The sequence below is a fragment of the Lipophrys pholis genome (genome assembly GCF_963383615.2).
Source record: "Lipophrys pholis genome assembly, chromosome: 7".
In the NCBI taxonomy this organism is placed as follows: Eukaryota; Metazoa; Chordata; class Actinopteri; order Blenniiformes; family Blenniidae; genus Lipophrys; species Lipophrys pholis.
Genome location: NC_137638.1, coordinates 5709520 through 5733407, shown reverse-complemented (window position 1 = coordinate 5733407; position 23888 = coordinate 5709520). Strand labels below are relative to the sequence as shown.

At 41.7% G+C, this 23888-nt stretch overlaps 1 protein-coding gene across 4 annotated transcripts; it reads right to left on the bottom strand.

Moving 5' to 3' along the window:
• Positions 1-1847: 1847 nt before the first annotated feature.
• Positions 1848-21380, bottom strand: stxbp1b (syntaxin binding protein 1b). Of its 4 annotated transcripts, none has more exons than XM_080468230.1 (20): positions 21239-21380; positions 15568-15617; positions 15196-15277; positions 13875-13951; positions 13688-13766; positions 13274-13377; positions 11185-11333; positions 10889-10973; positions 10058-10188; positions 9751-9858; positions 9598-9658; positions 8103-8168; positions 7185-7265; positions 6139-6277; positions 5745-5854; positions 4994-5095; positions 4641-4726; positions 4059-4219; positions 3719-3834; positions 1848-2668 (listed from the first exon to the last, which is right to left on the bottom strand). In XM_080468230.1, exons 1-19 carry the CDS (start codon positions 21273-21275, stop codon positions 3725-3727), a joined length of 1818 nt encoding a protein of 605 aa, XP_080324356.1. In that variant the 5' UTR covers positions 21276-21380; the 3' UTR covers positions 1848-2668; positions 3719-3724. The 4 variants fall into 4 exon arrangements, with proteins under 4 accessions (XP_080324356.1, XP_080324357.1, XP_080324359.1 ...); XM_080468231.1 differs by having other exon boundaries at positions 4059-4216; positions 21239-21317; XM_080468233.1 differs by lacking the exon at positions 3719-3834 and having other exon boundaries at positions 4059-4216; positions 21239-21348.
• Between the last annotated feature and the right edge of the window lie 2508 nt (positions 21381-23888).

Sequence of the window (23888 nt, the reverse complement as noted above, 5' to 3'; positions counted from 1 at the left end):
AGAGCGTAAAGCAGTGAAGAGACCATCAGGAGTCCCCTCTGTGTGTACGTGATGAGGTGGTGTGGTTATGTAAGGCGGCGTGGTGTAGCACAGAGGTGGAGGTGTGCCCGCTGGTTTCCAAAGCGTTGAAATGACTCACAGCTTCTCTTTCTGCCTCTCTGCCCGCGGCCTCGAACGCACCGGAGCACAAGCCCTATTACTGCAAGGATTCCTGAAAAGAAAGCTGAGACCTTCACTTGTAGAGGGGGGGGCTCGGGCTCCAGCTCCAGCTCACGTCAACGTCTCCCACATCCAGACAGCTTAGCCGAGTTCCCTTTGTTCTCAGGACTCATCGAAACATCGAGAAACATCGCTAAAAATAGTCTGTTTCTGTCAGTCACAGTTCACATGTTTCACCAAGAAGCTCATCTTTCCCACGCTTTCATCAGCTGCACTCAGGAGTTTGGTAAAGGCGCCCCCATCAGGCAGTGACAGGAAGTACATGTGACATGAGTTCTTTTCCATTCCAATAAACTGAAGCGGTAGAGGAGGAGATCTTCCAGTCTGCAGGTTTAGAGGTTCAATCCCCCGATAGAGCCATGGATGGATGGATGGATGGATGAATAAATAATGGATGCATCAAGCATGTTGAGGCTGTGATGACCTTTACAAGTAATTTCTCACTATAATAAACTGATGTGCTTTGTGGAGCCTCACAGAACCACCTGGAGCTCCATGGAGCTTCATGGTGTAGGATGGAGACTCGTGGCGGCTCAAGCAGACTCGTGGAGCCTCGTGAAGCCTTGAGCAGCCTCGTCCTTTGTGGTCATTGCGACCTTGGTGAGGGTTTTCTTCAGCTTTCGTGGCCTTGTGGGCTTTTCACACTGGTAAACAAAGACTGCAGCATACAGGGAAAACCTGCAGACTGTCACACGGCAGGAAGTGGATGAGGATCCAGATCAGGCAGAAACTATAGTGTCTATATTTGTCTAGAGAAAAAGTCTATGAGTACCTGCCCCTAGAGAGGTAACTTCAGAGTATTCAGCAGCATGACGGCGATCAGGTTATTATGGAGGTGTGTTGCCATGACAACCTGTGATGTGTATGTTGGAGATAATAGCTCATCTCCTACTGGCCACTCAGCTCTCTTTGAAAATGACCCGTTCTGACCTTCTATGGGAGCCAACAGTGAAATTACAGAGGTACTAAAAATAAAGACTTCAGTCTGCAGCAGGAGGAATGACAGTTGTGCTCTGAGACCGTTTTTTTTTCTTTCTAAAACATTGTGCATGAAGACGTTCACCCAAAGCTCTGGCAGTGGTAATAAATCCAATGTGCTGTTGGGCTCTGAGCAGCTGTCGTGTAAACGGAATCCCAAAACCCTAAAAAGTTTTTCTGTTTTCACTTGAACGTGTTGACGACTCCACGTATTAAAACCAAACATATTTGCACTACTGACTGTCTTTATAATGTACATTATCATTATTTATTTTATTTCATTCATACATACTCTGTTCCTTCTTTTTTTTTTTTTTTTTTTTTTTTTTTATCTTTTATTAAATTATCGCTTGGGAACCAGCATAGTGAGCTTTTCATTGTCGTGTGGATGTCTATTTATCTGTATATATGACAATACAAATCTTGAACGTTGTTGCTGATGTGCACAGCTCCAGTGGGGTGATTACTCTTCCCTGACACAGCCTGCATACTATCTTATTAAATGTCAATATTCTAACTGTTCGCTCTCCATTAGGCGCCATCGGTTAATCCAGTTAATCGCGTCGCCGAATACTTCCAGTAAGAGGTCGCAGTGACTTTAAGTGACTCCTCAACTCACCAAGAACAAGAAGCAAACCCGACCAGGAGCTCAATGGAAGCCACTTTATTAGCTTTAACACACATCCCACAGCAAGTAGTGTTCACGGATGTGGACATAAAAGCACAGACTTGTGATAATACTGACATCTCTCTTCGTAACACGGAGGATCACTGGCTACACTATGGAACCAGAAACGCCACAAACACACGGGGCCGGAAGCTAAAGTCGCTACGAGACGAGGGACGACACAGCGAGCCAACAGATGCCGACAATTATCTTTCAACTGCGTCAGCTACAGCTAAAAATACCATCAGCGTGACTTGATGTTGGCATTTTCCAAGGTCAGAGACTTCATGTAAATGTGATTATTTGCAAAGTGTGGCACGGTCGCTACGATACAGCACGGCACTACCATGAAAACGAGCTGCAAAGAAAGAAAAGACCAAGAGGAAGGGGGAGGTGGAGGTGGAGGTGGAGAGATTACAACAGATTCACAGATGAAATCCAGGGGGGAAAAAATTAAGCATTTCTGTTCATTTCAGCTGTGAAGCGTCGACATCAGAGTCCCTGAATCTTATCCAGTCGGCCAAACTACTCCACACACATTTTTAAATCCAGATTAATACAATCACACAATATGCAACAGAAAAAAACAAATGCAGGTTAACTCAGATTAACATCTACAGTCTGGGGGTGGAGGTGTGGTGGGGGGGGGGGGGTAGCTTTGTGTTACTGCTGTACGAGGGTCCGAGGAGAAAGGAGGAGGAGGAGGGAGCGCGACAACAGGATCTTCTTAACCGGTCTGCTCTTCTTTCTCCAAGTCTTTGAGGGTCTTCAGAAGGCGAGAAGGGGTGAAGATTTCAGTCGATCCTGAAAAAGACACGACAGGATGACGATCAGGTTTGTACTGCACGCTTTAAAAGTCCCATATCGTACAGTTTTAAATAAATTTTAAACAATTCTAAATAGGTGTCGGAGGTCCAACATCGTATTCAAAGTGTATATCCCAAAAATCCAGCCTTTGTTCTGAATTCCAGTCAGTTTAAAAGTCCCTCTAGTGAGCTCAACTGAGAACAGGCTGTTTCTGTGTCTGTACCTTTAAATGCTAATGAGCTAGGTCTGTTTTACGGTAGTGTTTGCGAGGAGAAAAAATGGCGTCTGCCGGTAACTTTAGAGGGCAGACCTCATGTACGTGTGGGAGGGACAGAGTGAGTTCCACTACCAGAGGGAGTGGTTACTTCCCTGCAAGACATTGTGAAGGGAAAACCTCTGAATCGCCTGTATGAGCACACATCGGCTAAAAAGTGGAGCAACCAAGTGAGGGAGATGACAGATTTTCTTCTCTTCTAGGGCCTCATACACAGGCTATAGGGACACATATTACTGTTAGAAAACAATTAAAAAGTACATTTTGCATAATATGGGTCCTTTAATCCCTTAATGCCTGAATTTATTTACAATTATATAAAACATAATTATTTGTGTTTTTGCTTTAAAAAACTGATGCTAAAACCGGTGATGGATGGATGTATGACGTATTTTGGCTGCAGTCTGAATGCAAGCAGGAGGTTGCGAATTCGCGACACCAGGCGTCAGAAGATCAATCAATTAACCCCTTGCTTGCAGTGACCAAAACAAAGACCATAAATGTGCCAAAAGAAAGTAACAAAGAAAACAAAAAAGATGTAATATGACCACAAAACATGAACGGCATTAAAACAGTGGAGCCACAAATTTACCACATAAAGAGGAAGGAGTTCATAGACAGGAGAATAAACCAAACAAAGTGAAAACAACACCAGGATCAGACCAGGGGCAGTTCATCCACAAACAGGGGCAACCTCACAGTGCCGGCGGGGGAAGGGGGGGGGGAAATAACAGCGGGCTGGTGAACACGATGGGGGAACACTGAGTTTTTACTTTTCTTCACTCTGCAGGCGGCTCCTCGCTGCCCTCTGCTGCAGCGTTGGGGTCCAGGAAGTCTGGGTGCTGGAGTTCCTTTAGGTACTTAGTTGGGGTTTGGATGTGTGTGGAACCTACAGGGAACAAAACCCTCAGAGCTCAGCGAGGGTCCAGGTTTCAAACCAACCAGGTCAGAAACACACAAAAATCACCCATTTCGGGTTTGAAAAAGACTAATGGCGGCTAAACCCAAACGATCCTGAGCGCTCCGCTTCCCATAATGCAACATGAAAACGTGGGGATCCGCATCATCCACAGGAATCAGACTCATTGATTGGCCCTTTAAGGCTGAACTCACCGATCAGTGCCTCCCACTTCCCGTTGGCCTGCGTGACCTCGTAGACGCAACGGATCTCGCTGTACGTCATGCCCCCGATGACAAACACGATGATCCGGGGGCCCGTCTTCATCTCCGTGGGCCCCCGGTTCTTGTGCCAGTTACCGTAGCGAGCACTGCTACTAGACAAGGAACAGCAGTAAACATCCGCGGACAAGGTTAGGCCCTGTTTTACACAGCAACAATTTTTAATGTAAATGGAAAAATCTTGCAGCGTCTTGGGCGTCCGTTTACACGACAACGGTGCTCGGAGCCACTGAGAATGCATCTTTTTGAGAATGGCCCCCCCAAAGTGGACATTTTCACCAGCGGCAGCTCGTGGCGTAGCATACTAACTACATCATTTTCAGCGTTTCTGCCGTTTCCGTGTACACGGACATGGTTTTCAAAATGTTGCCGTGTAAACGTGAAACCTTCCTTGAAACTAAAACGATGCGTTTTTACTTGAAACGTTGTCATGTAAACAGGACCGTATATCACACTGAAACTCCAAACGTGGCTCCACTCGGCCACCTGAAAGAAGCGTGCGCCACTTTTACTCACCTTGAGGGAGCGCTGGCTTTGGCCGATACTTGTCGCTGGGAAATGTACGGGTACAGCTTGGGGTCAAGTTTGTCCTCGATGGCATCCTGGTGAAGTACATGTGAAAAGGTTTGGACCTGAAGAGTCACCAACGTTCCTCCATCGTTAAACCGATATGACAATGCTGTAACACTCCAAACACAGCTAGCTACAAACATGCTAGCTATACTAGCGCCTATGAAGGACCAGTCATTTGGGTTGACGGCCATTATTCATGTCAGTGTTTGGTTGTGATGGTGGGGAATAATCAGGTGTCCGAATGCGCAGAGGTCCACCCTATTAGCAAGTAGCTACGTTACGCGGCCTGCAGGTACCTCGATGAGATCCTTGACGAGCGGAGTCCATCTGGACAGCTGGTAGGTCTGCTCACTGATCCGCTCCTTACGGTCGGGCTTCTTGGCTTTCTTGACGGTTACCTGTGAGGAAGTGAGTTTTCCATTACTTGAGTTACTTCACATTACAGAGTAACTTCACGTAACAGACTGCGTAGTTTTTAACTATCAAGGATTTCTTTTAGGAAGCGTAATGGGAACTTCGATGTTGAAATGAAGTAACTTTTCTTGTTACTGCGAATAAAAAGTAACTAGTTATTTGGTAAAGTAACACTTTCTTTTTTTGGCCAGTTGGGTGTTGAGCAGTATCGTGCGGATTTATTTAACAGTGATAAATGGTTTCATTAAAAAGAAGCATTGCTTTTGATGTTCTTGCAATATAAAAAGTATTTGGCCCTCATTACAAGACAACGGTTCAAGTGAAAACGCATCGTTTTTGTGTTTCTGTTTCAGAAAAGTTTCTCGTTTACACTGGATTGTTTTGAAAATGAGGTCCGTTTCCACCGAAACAGCAAAAAACACTGAAAACTATGTGATAAGTATGCCACACACACAACAATACAAGCGCTGTTGTCCTGTAAACGGGGCAGTTTACGTCTGTTTTCACCGTAAACAGAAGTAACTTCAGCAACTGCAGCTGTGTTTCTAAGTCATTTACAGTAATGACTTCCTCCTCTGTTTGTTGACACCTGTGTGGGTTCTGAGGAACTTCCTGGTTGTGATCACAGCTCACCTCTGAGATTATGGGAACGCCCATGTGGGCCATGTTGGAAATGATGTCACTGTCCTCAGGTGGGATGTTGGCATGCTGGAGGAGCTTACACAGGTTCTCCTCAGTCACTCCTGATGCATCATGCAGCACACACACACACACACACACACACACACACACACACACACACACACACACACACACACACACACACACACACACACACACACACACACACACACACACACACACACACACACACACACACACACAAATACACACAAATGCTCAGGAGCATGCATGGTAAAATAAACACAGTAAAAGCGTGCAAACTGAAATCGTTAAAACTGGATTTGTGTTGCAGGAACGGAACACAACATGGACTGTAATTGAATATCTGTATCCACAGTCTGACCGTTCTTGAGGAAGATGTAGAGCAAGATGATGCGAATCTTGTCGTTCACGCTGACGTTGGCGTCCAGCAGGATGGGTACGATGAGTCTCATGGGGTCCTTGATTTTCTCGCCCTCTGCGTCCGTTCCCATGGCCAGATCCTTCAAACCACACAGAGACAGAAATGAATGAAAATGCATCACGGTAAATGGTTTTTTTTTTCTCATTTTCTTAATCTCTTTGATATTATTTGGACTATTTGAGTTATAGAAGCATAAAGTCAGAGTAGTTGGGTTACTATAAAATTCTTTAAAGCAGCAGTGATTCACTACTTTTATTCCCAGCTCTAATTGTGTCCATTGCTTCTATGAAGCCATACAGTCTTTTAGCGCATTCTTTTTATTTTTCACAATTCATCTTTCTCTTTAACCTGACATTCTGCCATTTGTCTCCTGCAGCTTCCCCTGCGAGTTTATCTTAGTGTATAGCGGAGACAGGACGTTCACATTCAACAAAGCCATACCCTCGCAATACTGTAAAATGTTTAATTCAAACATTTTATTTAAAAATATATACTTTTGAATAAATGATTTACTTTTAATGCAAACGCTTACACTTGTAGTTCTGTGACATGAATCAAATGAATGCTGAATCCTATTTTTAAGACATAAAAAAATTTCATATCCCTTAAACTCAAGAGGGCTTCATGACCCCCCCCCCCACGAGTCTTTGGCGCCACCTAGTGGGGGTCAGGCCCAACTGGTTGTGAATCACTCCTTTAAACGATGCTTTGTGAAGTGAAAACGCATTGTTTTTGAATTTTCGTTTTGAACAGTCTCACGTTTACACAGAAACATTTTGAAGAACAAAGTCCTTAACAGAGGACAAAACGCTATAAACATTAAGAGATAGAGAACGCGGACATTTGTATTGACAGACGACCAAGTTAGATTGTTATTACAGTGACTATTAACTATAAAACTACCAACTCCCAGGAGAATCTGGACTGGGAGTCATGACACTCTGGAGGAAACAACGTCGTTATTGTCCATTGTCTGTGTGTAGTACCTGTTCCACACGGCACAGCTTGTCCACGGTTCCCTGGTAGCGGTTCATACAGTCCTCCGCCAGGTGGAGGTGGGTCGAGTACTGAGCTCAGAGAGAAGAGAACGTCTCTTTAGTCTCTTTCAGATTTTTCTAATTAGGCACCAAGGGACGTTACGTTGTTCAAATGAAACAAAATTCAAAGAGAACATAGAATTATGTGGATTTTGGACTTTTCACTGTCGTCTGCACCAGAACAAATTGTTCAAAGCAACATGTTTCAACCAAAGTTTAAATTTCCTGCTTATTCGTGTTTCATGAAAAGATATTGAAATAAAAGTACTGATCCGTCTTCACACAATGGAAAACAATCATAATTACTCTTATTTACAAGTTATTACACTCTTATTTTACTGATCCAAACCATTCAAAAACCAAAATGTGGCCCATGAACTAAAAGTAGAAGTAAAAGATGGTACCGTTGATGCAGATATCATACTGACGTAATACCAATACAATACTGATATTTTGTACGAAAGCATAATAAATGAAGGTAATCCTGATTTTATATGGTAAAAAAAGAGAGTTAAAGGTATTCTATTTCAAATTATATCTATTAAAAACACTTCTTAGTCTTTATCGAAGCGACAATCACGACTGTTAAACATGAAACATCAGCTGATTTTAGCTGTAAAGTCAGAAAGCAGCAAGTTTGTTTATTTTATTCACAGGTTTTCTAGAGATATAAAGATGTGGAAAGAGTGTTATTTCACTATATATCTTAAATCTGCATGAGAGAAGCAGTGTGATCTTTCACCAGTGTACAGAGCAACGGGCGATATAAAGAGTCAGAAACCTGGTGAGAACCTGTTGGATTTCCCAGTGAAGAACCTTTGTTCTGTTCAGGATGAACATTTTTGTTCAATAAGACTTCAGCTCTACCTTGCTGAGCTCCTTCTGATACTGAGGCATCTTCTTCAGCATCTGTGACAGCTCCTTCATGGTGGTCTGAAAGAAAGAACAGTACACGTCACGACATCATGAAAGGTGCAAATCCCTCACAAGAAACCTGGGTACACTTATGCAATATTTAATGGTTCCACTAATACTGGTGTCGGAAGTACAGCGAACAGGAAAGTGGGCAAATGAATGTCGCACAGCCGTGAGACTTAGAATCCAGGGTTGGGGAATTTTCTGAGTAGAGATTCCTTGTTTTCCTCCCACAGTCCAAAAACATGGATTTGAGGTTAACAGGTGACACTGAAATGGCATTTTGACCACAGAAACTTTCCCCAAGTACCAAGAACCATCACAGGATCTTTCTTCATGTAACCTCAGGTGACGGGGAACATTCCTGAGTGGTTCCAAAGTACCACCAACTGTCACAGAAACCTTATTCAAGCACCAGGAACAATCACAGGAACTTTCCCCATGTACCAGGAACCATCACAGGATCTGTCTTGAAGTACCAAGAATCATTACAGGAATCTTTTGAAAGTATGATGAACCATGACAAGAACTTGTCTCAAGTGCCAAGGACCATTCAGGAACATTCCCCAAGTACCAACAACCATCCTAGTAACCTTATCTAAGTACTGAGAATCATCATAGGAACTTCCCCTATGTACCAGGAGCCATCACATGGCATATTCCCTAGTACTAGGAACACTCACAGGAGCTTTCCTTCAAGTACAAAAACCATGACAAGAATTCTCTCAAAGTATCAGCAACCATCAGATGGTCTTTCCTCAAGAAATGGAATTATTACAGGAATTGACAAAATGTCTTTCCTCAAGTACCACGACCGATTCAGGAACTTTCCCCAAGTAACTACAAGAACTTTTCCCCATGTACTAGGGACCATCGCAGGAGCGTCTTTCAGGTACCAGGAACTATCCTAGGAATTTTTTTCATGTACAGAGAAATATCACAGGAACTTACTACAAACCAACAGAGTAATGTTTCAAGTGCTAGAAAAAGGATCTAAATTAAGTTCTGAGGTTATTTTAAACCGCCGCAGAAAGTCGGTGGTCACTGTTGGAGTATTACTTTGGAAAGGTCAGAAAATTTCAATCTTTAATTGGATGAAGACATAAGCCTTGTTTCCATGGGCCTCTCCTTTGCTTCTATGCTGTCGTAAGACTTTGGTCTTCTCTTTATGGCCCTCTCCTGGATTGGAGAGCTAGTGCATTTACATTTATTGCCTTTCCCTCGATCCCCATCCTGTCGGCAGAACACCGGGACTCCAACTACAGCCGTCTGGGATCAACTCCATCACTGTGAGACCAGACACGGGTCTGGTCTCACCAGACAAATGCAAAGTGTTTATGCATTTATTTATTTAGTTTTTGCTTCCACTTCATCATGACTGTGTGAAGGACAGAATCAGAATAACAGACCCTGGAACCGAAGCAGAGACGTGTCGAAGGTCCTCTACCTTTTCACCCGTGTTCATCTTTTTGCTGGCGGAGAAGTCTTTGAGGGAGCGAGTCACAGCGCTGCACAGACGGAAGAAGGGACAGTCATGAGTTGAAGACGTTCTCTGCGTTTGCAGGGTGTGCGTGGGCAGGAAGAGGTGGGAGGAACTCACTTGGACACCTCGGCGATGTGTTTGTGTCTCAGGGACAGCCACAGGTCGTCGTCCTCGTCCAGTAAGACCTCCTTCGTTCTGGTTTCTCCCATCCCGCTGGTCTCAAACCTGACAGAGTCACACAGACCTTCACAGTTCATAGAAACTTCAGTAACTTCAGTTATCAGTGACTAATGCTGTTTCATGAATATAACACTTTCTTTATATTACACTAGTATTATAACACTGACAGTCAACGGCGAGTGGATTTTTCTTAAGAGTAATGACACATATCTTAATATATATCAGTAGTCCAGTGTGTTTTTACTTGTAGACGTCGTTCTCGACGCCCAGCAGGTCGTAGGCCATGGCCTGCAGGGTGAGCTCGTGCAGCAGAGGTGAGATGGGGTCAAAGCCACGATCCAGAATGAGGAGCTGAGTGCGACTCTTGTCCGGACCCTGAGGGAAACGAGGGAACGCAGCGGACATGGAGGTCATGATCCACTCATGTTCACGCCGAGCAAACGATGTGCTACGTGACCTGCACATAATCTAGATTACATTTAAAGCTTCACAGAGGTTTATTTTATGTTTTCATCTGTGACAAATTACAAAGAGAAGGTAACTATCATTTAAAAGGAAAATAAAAAAAATTAGGACCAAAGTAAGGGAATGATGCATTTTTAGTTCCAGGGCTCCAGTTATACGTTAATCTAGATAAGCACTCAAAAGATTCTAAAACACAAAGTAGATTTTAAAGAGTGATTGAAACAAGGCTGTTACTGAAATACAAAGAAAGGATGTTGGAGAATAAAAGTGTTTATGCATTTATTTATTTAGTTTTTGGTTGTTTTGTTTAATCTTGGGTTTTTTCTGAGAAATATAACTCTGATAGAAGTGAGAGTGGCTATGTCGGCTGCTCATACTATATAATCATTAGGGGCCGAGCCCGCTTTTAATTTTCAACGAGGAAGATTAATTGAGATAAAGGGGCAGGGTATACCATTTAATCTTCTATCTGCTCCTTCTCATGCAATAATTCGAAAACTTTTGTTCTGTAATGTATTATATTGAATTACTTTTTTCTTTTATTATTTTTTTTTACAATGAATGAAATAAATGAACTAAACTTTTAATAGAACTGGCTTTACTTGCTCACCTCTCCCATGGTGGGATCGTCAGCTTTGTAGGCGTCCAGCTTCTCCTGTAGCATCTGAGCAAGTACGGCGCAGTCTTTGTACTCCCTGAAGCACACACACACACACACACACACACACACACACACACACACACACACACACACACACACACACACACACACACACACACACACACACACACACACACAGACACACACACACCAACGAAAGATGAAATCAGTATATACCAAACAACGGAAATGTTCTCATCCCCCTTTTGATCGGTCTCAATCAGTTTGCGAGGACATGTTCTCACCCTCTGTATCGAACTCCCGGATACTCCTTGAGCGTGTTACAGAGGGTGGCGATCTGCTCGGCGCAGCGCTCCAACATGTTGTTCTTCACGTCAGCCTTGAAGGGGCTGTAGAAGTCCTGAAAGGCATCCACTTTATCCAGGGAGAAGACCTATTAACAGCAAAGAGAGAAGCAATCGTGCAAAACCAGAAGTTAGAATCAAAAGTATATGAAAAGAAATTTCACTTTCAAAGTGAAGGCCCCCTCCTGATAGCAGTCAGAAAATTTTAAACAAAAAAGACATTGTCTTTGACTTGTGGAATTATATGCTAAGACATATCAACAGGTTCATAAAATGAAGTCTTGGAGGCCTTAATGTCTTAACTGTAAATAAAATCTTCATCTTTTTGTCCTTATATGTTTCTTTCACTTAGTTACTGTGAGCAAGCTGTTTGTGGTAATACTACCCACAAAGCCAAACTGCAGTGATTGGTTGATGGGGGAATGGGGCGGGGCCTGACCAGCAGAAGCAATCAAAAACTTTTTTTTTTTCTCAATACTGAATTAAGTGATTCATATTTACATAAATAAAGACATTCAGCAACATGAGACAATTTCAACGTGGGCTTTAATATGTTGATAAGGAGACTAATAAATGAACAAATGTTGTCCATCGGAAGTCGACACTAATTGAACCTTCCCACAGAAACGCATCCACCCATCTGTTTCTGACTCCATCACACGAAAACAATCCCTGAGCTCTTCTCTTGTCACACATCCTAACTGTGCTCCTATTGGCTGCATCCATCTGCCAATCAGACACAGGGATGTTGTGAAGGTGGAGAGGGGAGGAGCTGCATGCTGCCTCCCTCCCTCCCTCCCTCCCTCCCTTGGGGGATTAAAACTGCAGGACAACAACAGAGGATTGAAGGCTTCAGCTGATCGGACACAAAACGCCCATCAGCTCGTTGTCAGGTAGCGACGTTAGCTTAAGGTCCTTAAATGTTTTTTGTCCTCTAACAGGAAGGAAAACCTGTATTATATAATATGATATGTTCAACAAATAGTATTAGTTTGTGGGCACATATTTGAGAAACACTCCCCCCCCCCCCCCCCCCAAAGAAATGCAGGGTTACAGGGAGGCTACTAGTTAATTTGGTGGAAAGAATTTGAGTTGATTCACTCTTTACTGAAAATAAAAATGGAGACATCGGAGACTTCATAATTCATCACTGAACAAAACCTTATTCTTCTGTTCAACACAACTGTCACCACCTCACGTCTCACAGAAAATGATGCAGACACACTTAACCTGTTGAAAAATACAAGTGTCAGAATTCTGTTGAACATGCGGCATCAAAATTGTGAGCAAATTAACCGTTTTTGTCACTTTTATGTGGCTACGTATAACACTGCAAGTCAGTATCTCTTGAAAGTGCTCATTTGATTGATGTTCCTGCTCTCAATGGCCTTCACGGTTACACACACACACACACACACACACACACACACACACACACACACACACACACACACACACACACACACACACACACACACACACACACACACACACACACACACACACACTGATTCATCTGGTTTATGGGGACCATGTTTTAAATGTTCCCATGTGAGGACCAGTCTTTCTAAAGGTGGTACTGATCTGAAAAAAACCACTCTGAAGTGAGAACATGGACAAACAAGCATTTTTAAGCAAAGTTAGAAATGTCACAGGCCTCTTCTGTATGAGCTTTCTCTTAATTTTGGTCTGAATAAAGTTAGACTGTGATTACAGATCAAAGTCTCCAGAAAGACAACAATACAAGTATGCACACACACGTGCACACGTGCACGCACTCGCACACAAAATACAATATTATCCTGACAACACACCACTCTGCAGGTTTCTACATTTCCATAATTTCTGATGGAGTAGATTATGAGTAACCCTTCAAACTTTAACCTGAGTGTGAAATCCCTTCCAACAAGCTCTCTGTCTTTTCCCCAATTCTGTCCCCTAACCCCAACTGGAAAAACAAAAAGTCTCTTTCTCTGAATTTGGTAATATAGGAATCAAATCAAATCAAATCGAATCGAATCGGTCTCACCTGAGATTCATAGGGCAGGAAGGCGATGTGGATCTCGGTCAAGGCCTTCATGGCTTTGGAGGCGCGGGATTTGGTCAACAGTCCAAATAAAGTATCTGGGATGGCTGCAGACAGTTTCAAAAAAACACATTATTACTGATAATTTACTGAGCTGTTGGTGGTAAATGTTATGTCACCATACAAAAGCTAGAAATGTTACATTTTGTGAAATTTAACAAGAATTAAAAAAAAAAATGTGACGCATTCTGTGAAAGATTGGATTATTATAGGTGAGCCTTCATTTAGATGAAGGAATACATAACATGACGCTTCATTTTACCACATCAAAGCTTAGGTTTACACCTTACTGCGTAAACAGGACAATCTGATGTCTCCATCATGTAATTGCAGGTACTGCAGAGTGGATTTACTCACTGTCGGTGAAGAAGACATGGGCTGCTCTATATCTTGGAGACTGGGGGTCTCTGAAGTCGTCTATCAGACCCTCCACAGACTGAAACAGAAGTTAAAATCATTTCGAAGGGCGTCCTGGAAAGGTTGAAGCTCCCAAGTGGCTCCAGACATACAGTTTGTAATTTGCTGGAGGAGCTGCTTCATTTACCTCGTCTGAAGGTGTGATCAGGTAGATGGCCTCCATGCTGGGCAGAGGCTCGCGCCGCTTGTTGATGTCTTCTACGACTGCAGATTGAAGGAAACATATCGTCTATCAGCTTCATGAGACCAGAAGTCAGGGAGTACGCTGTGTCCTGCTCATGGGTTTAGTACGTCTAGTTTGGTTTTAACTCTGGTTATTGTCCAGTTTAACACTCTGGTGTTCACGTTATCTTGTCCAGTTCACGTGTTGTGTGACAAGTTTTTGTAGCTGTTAGTGTCAACGTGCCCATATAATGTGGTCATATTTACTACAGGCATGGACAAAGACAACCAACGCTGATTTCTAATGACGTTTTCACACAGACCTGGAAACGCATTAATCGTGACCCACTTAGTCTGAACTGCTGAGAGAAAGTGGTTGAGAGGCAAATCAGCACCTCCAAATCAGACCCCACAGTTTTCTCACAGAATAGGGTGGCATGCTCTGTCCAGGTAGAGGGGGACCACCTTCCCCAGGTGGAAGTATCTCGGGCACGTCTGACTGGGAGTAGGCCCCGAGGTCGGCCCAGAACTCTCTGGAGAGACTAGATCTCTGGTTTGGTCTGGAAGTGACTTGTGTTCCCCCCAGAAAAGATGGAGAAAGTTGTGGGAGACGGAGATGTCTGGGCTTTATTATCGTCTATACTGCTGCCATGACCCCCGAGGATGGATGGATGGATGAATGGATGGATGGATGGATAGATATTTTCCCATTTTTGTGCCTCTACTTTTGTCCCCACCTTCTATACGTCTGCTGCCCCATCACCACCACTGTGTCCACCTGTGTCTCATGAAGTCTATGTAAGTACCCTCTGCAGTGTAGATGTAAGGGTGTAAATTCTTTGTTTTTGTTTTGCAAACAAACAATGTCTGCCATGTGTGAATAAAGATGCAAAAATATCTCAGGTTACATAATTGCATGTACAGTGCAGGAAACAATAAAACAAGTCATCAAATAAACAAACCCTTCAATGTTTGGGTTGTTCAGGACATCCTGGTTCATTGTCTAGTTAAGCTGCTATAGGTTTAGACTGCTGGGAGACCTTTACTGCAGTTAGTCTCTCTGCAAAGGTTTCTTCCTGTTTAAAGATCATTTTTATTTCCACCTTGCTCAATGCTTGCTCATGGAGAAAAGTTTTTTTTCTTTTTTTTTCTCTGTAAAAGTGAGTTGAGGTGACTGTGTTGTATCTGGTGCAATAAAAATAATCACTGTCACTGGATCATTTCAGCTGAAGTGAAAAAACACATTTCCATTGTTTCAACATAACCCGGATGGCGTCTGTACTCACTGGTGATTCCCTCGGACATGATGTCTGTCATCTTACAGCAGGAGGAGATCATCCTCATGCTCAGCTTATCCACCACCAGCACCTGCAGCCGACCAAAGAGGAACATCAGGAGGAACATTGGGATAAACAGCAGGAAAAATCGGGAGAAACATGAGGAGTAACGGAAGAAAGAACGACAGGAGGAACAGGAGAAAGAACATCAGGAGGAACAGGAGAAAGAACATAAGAAGGAACATCAAGAGGAACATTGGGACAAACAGCAGGAAAAATCGGGATAAACATGAGGAGGAACGGAAGAAAGAACCTCAGGAGGAACATCAGGAGGAACAGGAGAAAGAACATCAGGAGGAAGTCACTGGAACTGAACTCTACCTTCCATTTTCCTTTTTCTCGGGCCTTCTTGATGACATCAATCATTATCTCTGCAAAAAAAGAAGAAAAACATCAACATGCGGAGCTAATATGTGGAAATATTCAGTTTTTGTTCTTTTTCTGCTGCTCTTTGAGGATGAGATCATTATTTCTGTCCTGCTGCTGCTTCTGACTCCATCATGAAGGAACCACAACAACAAGTGGAAACTTTCTCTCTTTCATTCTCTTTTTGTATTTTTAAATGGTGGGAAACTTTTACAACCTGTCACAGTTTAACTCTGAGGAACTACATTTCCCATGAGCACCAGCTTAGCCTCCTCATTTCATTAGTTAATGTTGCACGTGCGTCCTGATGTCAGCAGTAGAGTGGACGGATAGGACGGTTTCATTAGGAAAATATGAAGTTAATGATGTGCAACACCACAGATTGTCTTTCCGAACCGATACTGAGTGAAACCAAAGCAGGTATTGAAATACTGATACGATGCCGATATGATACCAGTATGATATTGAAAGGATACCATTAAGATAAAGATACAAGACCATTACGATATCGATCCTTTACCGATATGATACTGATACAATATGAGTCAGACCAAAGCTGGTATCACCCATGCCGATACTATACCAATCAATAAGTTACTGTTCCGATACAATAGCAATAGCAATACCAATGCTATACTAATACTGTAAACAAAGCTTATATGTGTTGAAATTCCATGAATTCTCCAGCACCAACTCGTTGAATTTGTTTTTCAGGACAAGAGGAAAGCCAGAGGGTCACTGAACAAACTGCCGTCCGTCATGGACCGTCTATCACATCCACTCAACACGCTTTACAGATGGATCAATTAAATATAGGAGGCAAGAACATTCAGAGGCTTTTGAATATTCTTGCCTCCTATATTTAATCTATTTTAACAGCAAGGTGAAGTTAACGTGCTTGTGCAAGATTAGCAGTGATTTGTAATAGTCAGCTTATCAACGATGACGAGGAGAAATGAGAGCGATGTCAGAGTGATGGACGACCGGTCTAAATTATTAAAAGTGTAACTCAGCGACAGCGAAGGTTATCCTTCAGTTAAAAACTCTGCGGGAGGCTGATAGCAGCAGTTTTATTTGAATCAGAGGTGCTGGATCATGGAGAAGACTTTCATTGTGCCCGTGGTTAAAAGAAATGACACGAGCACGCGGTATCGTGTCACTCTGATTGTGTAAATCCTTTTTTCACAAACAGCTTCTGTGTATGTGGACAGGAGGGAAACCGCCGAGCTTTGACGCCGCCCGTCATCATCACAGCAGCAGGTCTGATGTGAGACGTGGAGACCTGAAGACGGAGGGACACCTGAGACGTGAGGAGACGCGGCCGATCACCCCTCTGACGGGGGTTATTTCACCCGTGCGGTCCGTGCTGAAGAAGCCACTCTGTGATAGGATGGACACGCCTACTCAATCACCGCCCTCTAATCTGCCCCCAATCCTCTTACACCCTCCCCCGGACCAACCCCCACCCCACCCCACCCCCACCCCCACCCCCACCCCCACCGCTATTTCTGAGCTGTTTCTGTGTCAGCGGACGTGACATATCAGACACACACACACACACATACACACACAAGGCCTGGAGCGTTATCCTTGTAAGGCCTTTCCATTGATTCAATACGTTCCTCTTTCCATTGATTAACCCTAAACTTCATCAGTAACAGTGGAACCCTAATACTACCGTCACATGTAGAGGTCGTCCAAATTATAATGGGTGTCAAATGCAGATAAGACTCATCCCGATGCGTTCAAATGTTGAGGCAGAGGGGAGGAATTTGGATGAATTTTCTTTCCAAGGTGTTGATCAATTCTATCTGCTGAATCCACAAAGGTGGGACTGATTCTATAGACCTATGATCGGTCTAATTTTTCATTTCTATAATAATAACTGCACATCATCCATGCTTTTCCTTGAGGTCAATAGATCTGTTTCTCCTTTGGTACGTCCCACTCTGGTTTGAATTGTTCTGCTCTGACCTCTCGTCTTTTTGCGGAACCTTCTTCAGAAAGGTGAGCTGTCAGTCTCTGCTCCATTTGTATTCAGTTTATCTTTTGTATTCTAATGGCTCAGAATGGGTCCATGTTGTTTTTACCACTGCTCTTGACGGTTGGTTAATGAGTGATGCTGCATCTTCTCATCTAAAGTGTCTAATATTAGTACAGAACCAAACCCAACCCAGACCTCAGTCATGGAACCACGCGTCCACCCTTCAAGTTGTCACCCACTGTGGGGCTGTTTTGAACCTGTTGGTGGGACTTCTTTTTGTGGTACTTGTCTTTGTAGGGCCTATCTATTGACATAATGCATTCTCTAGTTCCAACAGTGACCTGAACCCAATTCTGACGATAACTCTAAAAACGACGGGTTAACGCTCAGATCCTCGGTTGGACCCCACACATGCTGCGTGTTTGCAGTTATCAGATTTAAGTGAAGGTGTCCTAAATGTGTCAGCTGTGCTGTGAAGAAGAGCCCGGAACGACAGTTACTGCTGTTTGGTGAAAGGGTCAGTTCATCCCATTAGTCCGTGGGATTAAGAGGACGTGTCTTCTGCTTCACACCCGTCCATCCACCTGTTTGATAGTTTCTCTTTATTCTGGGAGCATGAAGTAATTCCCAACCTGAACTAAGGAGCCAAAATAGTCCAGTTCTGTCTGCTCGTGCTCCTGCAGTTTGGTTAAATTTATAACCGAGTGGAGAAAATCATCATGGTTTTGCCTTAAATAACAACGTTGATTATGCAAATTTACATCTGTAAGTACAGCCAAAGGAGAAAATGTGAAGTCTTAGCTTTAGGGTGATTTCTTTTTTATTGATCCCAGCCCGCCTTTTCCATTGACTCTTAAATGTCTATTCCGATAACTGTAGTTTGGTTCTGTTTAAGCATCAAAACTTGTCCGTTTCAGTATGTTTATAATCCTTAAGACAACTAATAAAAACTTTGAAAGTATCCCGAATAAACATCTCCTGGTTAAAAGTTGCTCAGCTGAAGGTCTATTGGCTGAAAGTCCCCCGACGAAAAGCCTCCTGGGTATAAGTTGCTTGGTCAAATGTCTCCTGACCGTAAGTCACCTTGAAAAACTCCAGAATAAAAGTTTCCTCTCAACTTTATTCCTTGACACACACAGAATTACACCTGACATCGATTTAGATGAGCCAATTCTGCTGCCAGCTTCCGACCTGTTCTCCAGGTTCATCACAAAAAGTCCATTTGAGGTGAATCAGTGACTCTAACTGTCCTGGAGGAGTGAATGTGAGTTTGTGACGCGTTTGCAGACTGACTGAACTAAAGGTCGCCTCTGCAGAAACAACAACAAACGTTATAATACGATCGTCAAGCAACAACACAACACAGTGGTTGTAGCATTCCCGATCTTTAGATTGTGTGAAGATGCACAAAACTAATAAACAAAAATGGGTTTTATAACCATTTTATTTATGTATTTATTTAGTCTTTTTCAGTTCAGGAGAAAATGACTTACTTCCTCCAGGTTCTCTGGCCTCACTTTATGCATTTTATTATTCTTACTGAAGCTCTGGGTTGATGTGGGATCTCTTCAGAGTTTGGATGAATGTATCTGCATATTAATCTTTTTCATTTTAAATGAAGTATCTGACTCACATAGTGTCTTCTGACATTTAAATCAGAACGTAATGGATTAGTTATTATGAAGGAAAACCTCAGATGTTTAAAACGAAACCGAAACGCTGCCAGCTGCAAAATATCCGTTTGTTTGAGGAAAATTTTAGTTTATTTTGTAATATTTTTCGGGGTTTATGTATGTTTTTAAGGCAAATTTAGAGTAAACTGGTCTTATTCAGCAACAATTAGGAATCCTATCATACCGGTCACATGATGCAAAAACCTTGACAAAGTTCAACTTTATAGTTACAAATTTAGTGTCACCAAGTGACCTCATGTTTTTAGACTGTGGGAGGAAACACACACACACACGCACACATCTCGATACACAGGGGTATTTATACTCGGGCCTTCTCGCCGTGAGGTGAGAGCGCGAACCACTGCCACACCGTGCCGTCCAAAATTGCCATTAGTGAATTCAATATTTCAACTGATATCATATTAATATTCTCCAAATGATTTAATGAGTTGATACATTAGTGAAGTGGCTTTTAAAGTTGTAACTTTAAAGCATTTTAGCAGTAATCAATTCACACCACTAGAATTTACGATAACTGTTCTCTGCACTGTGCGACGGTGAGTCACTTCATTTTACTCTGCACTTGACTTATCTTGACATTTTCTACACTGTTTAAATAATCTTTATTCTTATTCCTTTTTAATAGTGTTTATAATTGTATCTATCTTTTATTTTGGCAGGTCTGATGAATTTGGTGTAAAGCTTGTGCTCATCTGAAAATTTTATGTCCCTTATCCTTGTTTTGTTGTTTTGGCCCAGTTGTGGACGAGGGGCGAACTTAGTTGTGTTTTGTTTTATAAAAGGTGCGACTGTGCAATAACGATTTGTCTTGTCTTATCTTATCTTGTCTTGTCTTGTCCTAGCTAATCTCATCTCAACAGCTGCAGCCAAAAATGTATTAATGGATGACAAATCTATTAGAAATAAGTGTTAAAAAACATGTATAGTGGCTGGAATAATCTTCATTTTCATTCATGGAAGAAACAAAGTGTGTCAAACTCTCCATTATGGTTTCATATCGCATTTAAAATAGTAGAAATGAATACGCATTGGGTAGTATCATCACGTTCTTCACCTTCTACCCAGAAGTAACACCAGTTTGAGTCTAATCTCCTACATTTAATTCCAAATATCAGGTATTTCTAATAAAAAACAAAATGTCAATAGCTGATGTGGTAATGGAGTGTAAATGTTCAAGTAACTTATTCGGTGTTCAGTATTTGTAATAAAATGAGCTTTAGTGCTTCCTGTTTCATGGAATTGATCAATCGACCAATTGTGGATGAAATTAGCCAGGATAATCCAGAAAAAGAAGGCACAAGATTAAAATCTCGGTTTCAGAAATGTTTTGAAAACAGAAGCCGTCGCTGAAGTTTGTGCGCGCTCTGCGTAAAGCGCGTCTGCGCCCATTACAATAACGGTTAAATAAGAAAGTGTGGCCCAGGGAGGCGAGTGTGAGACAAAGCCCGGTTTGGTTTGTGTCAGAATGGGATCTTCTCTTCTCCTCTTCCTCTCAGAATGATGTCAAAGCGCTTAATCCGCGCAGACAAAGATTAGCGGGGCAGGATTTACCAACCGTGGAACCAGGACTCCATGCTCCCATTCCGCACACAAATAACAACACCCAGAGCCACAGAGACATCCAGTTGGACGCCATAAAATTACTTTATGTATATTAATCATCAAAAACTGGAATAAATGTGGAGAAAGAGCCACCGGATGAGCCGAACGTCTCCAAATGTCTGTGCGCCTTTTACGCACGACGGAATAGACCCAACAACAGAACACATAAGGTTCCTGTCACCACTTCAAGCAGCATTTAAAAGCTTATTAACCAGATCGCAGTGCGTCACTTTACGTGTCTTTGGAATAAGCATCAGATCAGCCGCGCGCCTCAAACCGCCGCGTCAGCAGAATTAAATAAAGATGTAATCAATGGATGAATATCAGAAATTAAAGTTCTTCTTACTTTCTCCCACGATGGCTTTTAATCCGAGCGGTGCCATAATGAACTGCTCGAACACCTCCGCACGGCAATCTGAGCGCGACTCCGCAAAAGAATAAAAACCCGCAAAGCTCGCGAGGATCAAGCAGGAGCTCGTTCCGCATTTCACAATAAAAGCTCAGAAATACATACCGGAAACTGACCTAGTGGACGTTCCGGAGGGTTTTACATCTCCAGGTAGATCAAATCTGATTAAATGTGAGATTAAAGTAGATATTTTTAAACTACTAAACAATTATTATTATAACATCAGATTATTTAATTAAATGTTATTTCAGGAAAACATGCAAATCTCAAAACTATTGCACCGTTTCCCAACTCAGTCAGAGTACATACTTTTGAGCGCAGAGGGATGAATTTATATTGTTGAAAACACATATTAATTTTCTGAACTACTTCGATCTCCAGTGAAGACTATTTAATCTACACAGTTCAGTTTACATGAACGCTATTAAAAATAAAACAAATCCTCATCTCTGCGGGTCTCACCTGGACACAACGTCACCTCCTGAGAGTCCTCAGGAAGAACAGCCTGTCCACTGAACTACTCCTCAGGTTTGTCTTCAGAGTTTTCTATTTTTTCTAATGAAGCTGCTTTAGGTTTATATAAAAGGAGGACCTACACTTCAGAACAATTACATTCAAATCACAAGCCTTGGATTCAGGACAATTTTTCTCTTAACCAGGATTTTCAGAATATAACAGATGATTAGAATACCTTGAGATTTTACAATCTCTGAAAATCGGAACATTTAAAAAATTAAATTAAATTTAGCTCGCCACTGGAAAGAATTGAATTCAGTCCCTCATGTGTGTCGATATCGCGCATGTGTCACCCAGATGCAGTTCATTAAAGAAAAGAACCGCAAAACTGCTGACGTAGTAAACAAGCTCTTCGTGTCCTCAGCAGTGTGATATAGTGAATTCTGTGTGTGTCACTTCTTTTCTATCAACCCTCCAAATTTACGTCGCATGTCAGGAACTCTCAGATAATCATCCCAAAATTATTAGATAATTATCTCATAAATTCAGAAAAAAGGAGTCGATTTAAAAAAATTTTTTTAATGCGAATGCAATACGCTTCCGTATAAAGCTTTTAACTTCTTTTACATTTTTTAATACAAGGTCTGGTATTGTTGAACGACTTCTGTCGTGGCCGTTTCTTTCCACCAGGGGGCAGCAGAGGTCAAATAAACCTTAAATCAACTAAAGAGCTTTTTTGCTTTCAATTCAAATTATCATTAAACTGCTCAACTGTGTCTCTTTCTGTTTTTTAAAATATAATTTGATCCAGATATTTCCATTAAAGCACCAGGAAATATTTATAGAGGGAAGACATTACAAAACAACGTTTGTTTTCTTAATCAAGAAATAATAATTAAGATTCTGTATTGAGTACAATACTGCAAATATTACTGTTCTCGTTTTTTTTTTTTTTGAATGATTACAGAGGTTAAACAAACCGAAAATCCACACAAAAATAATGATAAGGCTTCAAACTGTCTGTAATTACACGTTGGATTTCTGCAAAACGCTGTAAAACCTGAACACAGCATAGAAAACTACAGTTCAAAGATAAATCATTGATCCATGTCTGTTTTTGTCAAAGTGAAAGTACTCAGATTACCAGTATGTTAAGTCATCTCCACACAGAAAACATGATGAGATGGTTTAAAACACAAACTTAAGCTGCTTTTGTAGAATTTAAGGAATGTGTGAAACTGAATACGATGACTGAAACCTCAGCTTCATTTCTCTTAAGAGCTGAAACGATTAAATGCAGACCCCCCCCCCCCCCCATTTTACTTTAAAAAAAGAAACTAACTACGATTTTCCTGTGATTTTAACTTAAGACAGGAGTATTTTTTTCAAAACGTGTAAAAATATTACATGAAATTAAATAAAATGTTTGTGTTATGTAAAACAAGTGTCAGGATCAGGCACTGATTTTGTGTTTTATAATAATACCAGTTATTATTATTGTTGTTAATATTTTTCATTTCGCCCCTCCTAAATACATTTGACAATTTATATATATATATATATATATATATATATATATATATATATATATATATATATATATTTTTTTTTTTTTTTTTTTTTTTTTTTTTACATAAATATTTCTAATAGCTGTTACATGCATTTCTTTCATATAAGGGTATTTAATTTACTGAAATATCTTTTAAATTTGGAATCATATTTCATTACATAATCCCACAAAGACAAAATAATCCAGATGTTTTTATATAAACTATAACAATATCAGTTGTCGCCAAAAACCTTTGATCAGCATTTTTATATAAACCTCTATTTTTCCATGGGAAATTCATAGAAAAGACATGAGATTTTCTTGACGCAATACAGTTTATTAAAGTTTGTTAAAGACATTAATAAGGGTGCGAAAGACAATCTTGTGTTTATTTTGCGTTGCGTGATGCGTTCACGGACTTTCGCGCCGGCGGTGTGTCCTCACAGCACCTGAACGCACCGCGGCTGGAAGGAGGGGGTTACTTCCATCAGTTCCCCTCCCACTTAAAAGAAGGAGGCTGAGTTTCCTCCCAGAAGCAAACACTCCACAGTCAGGACCTTCTGCTCTCACTTCTCCGCTTGG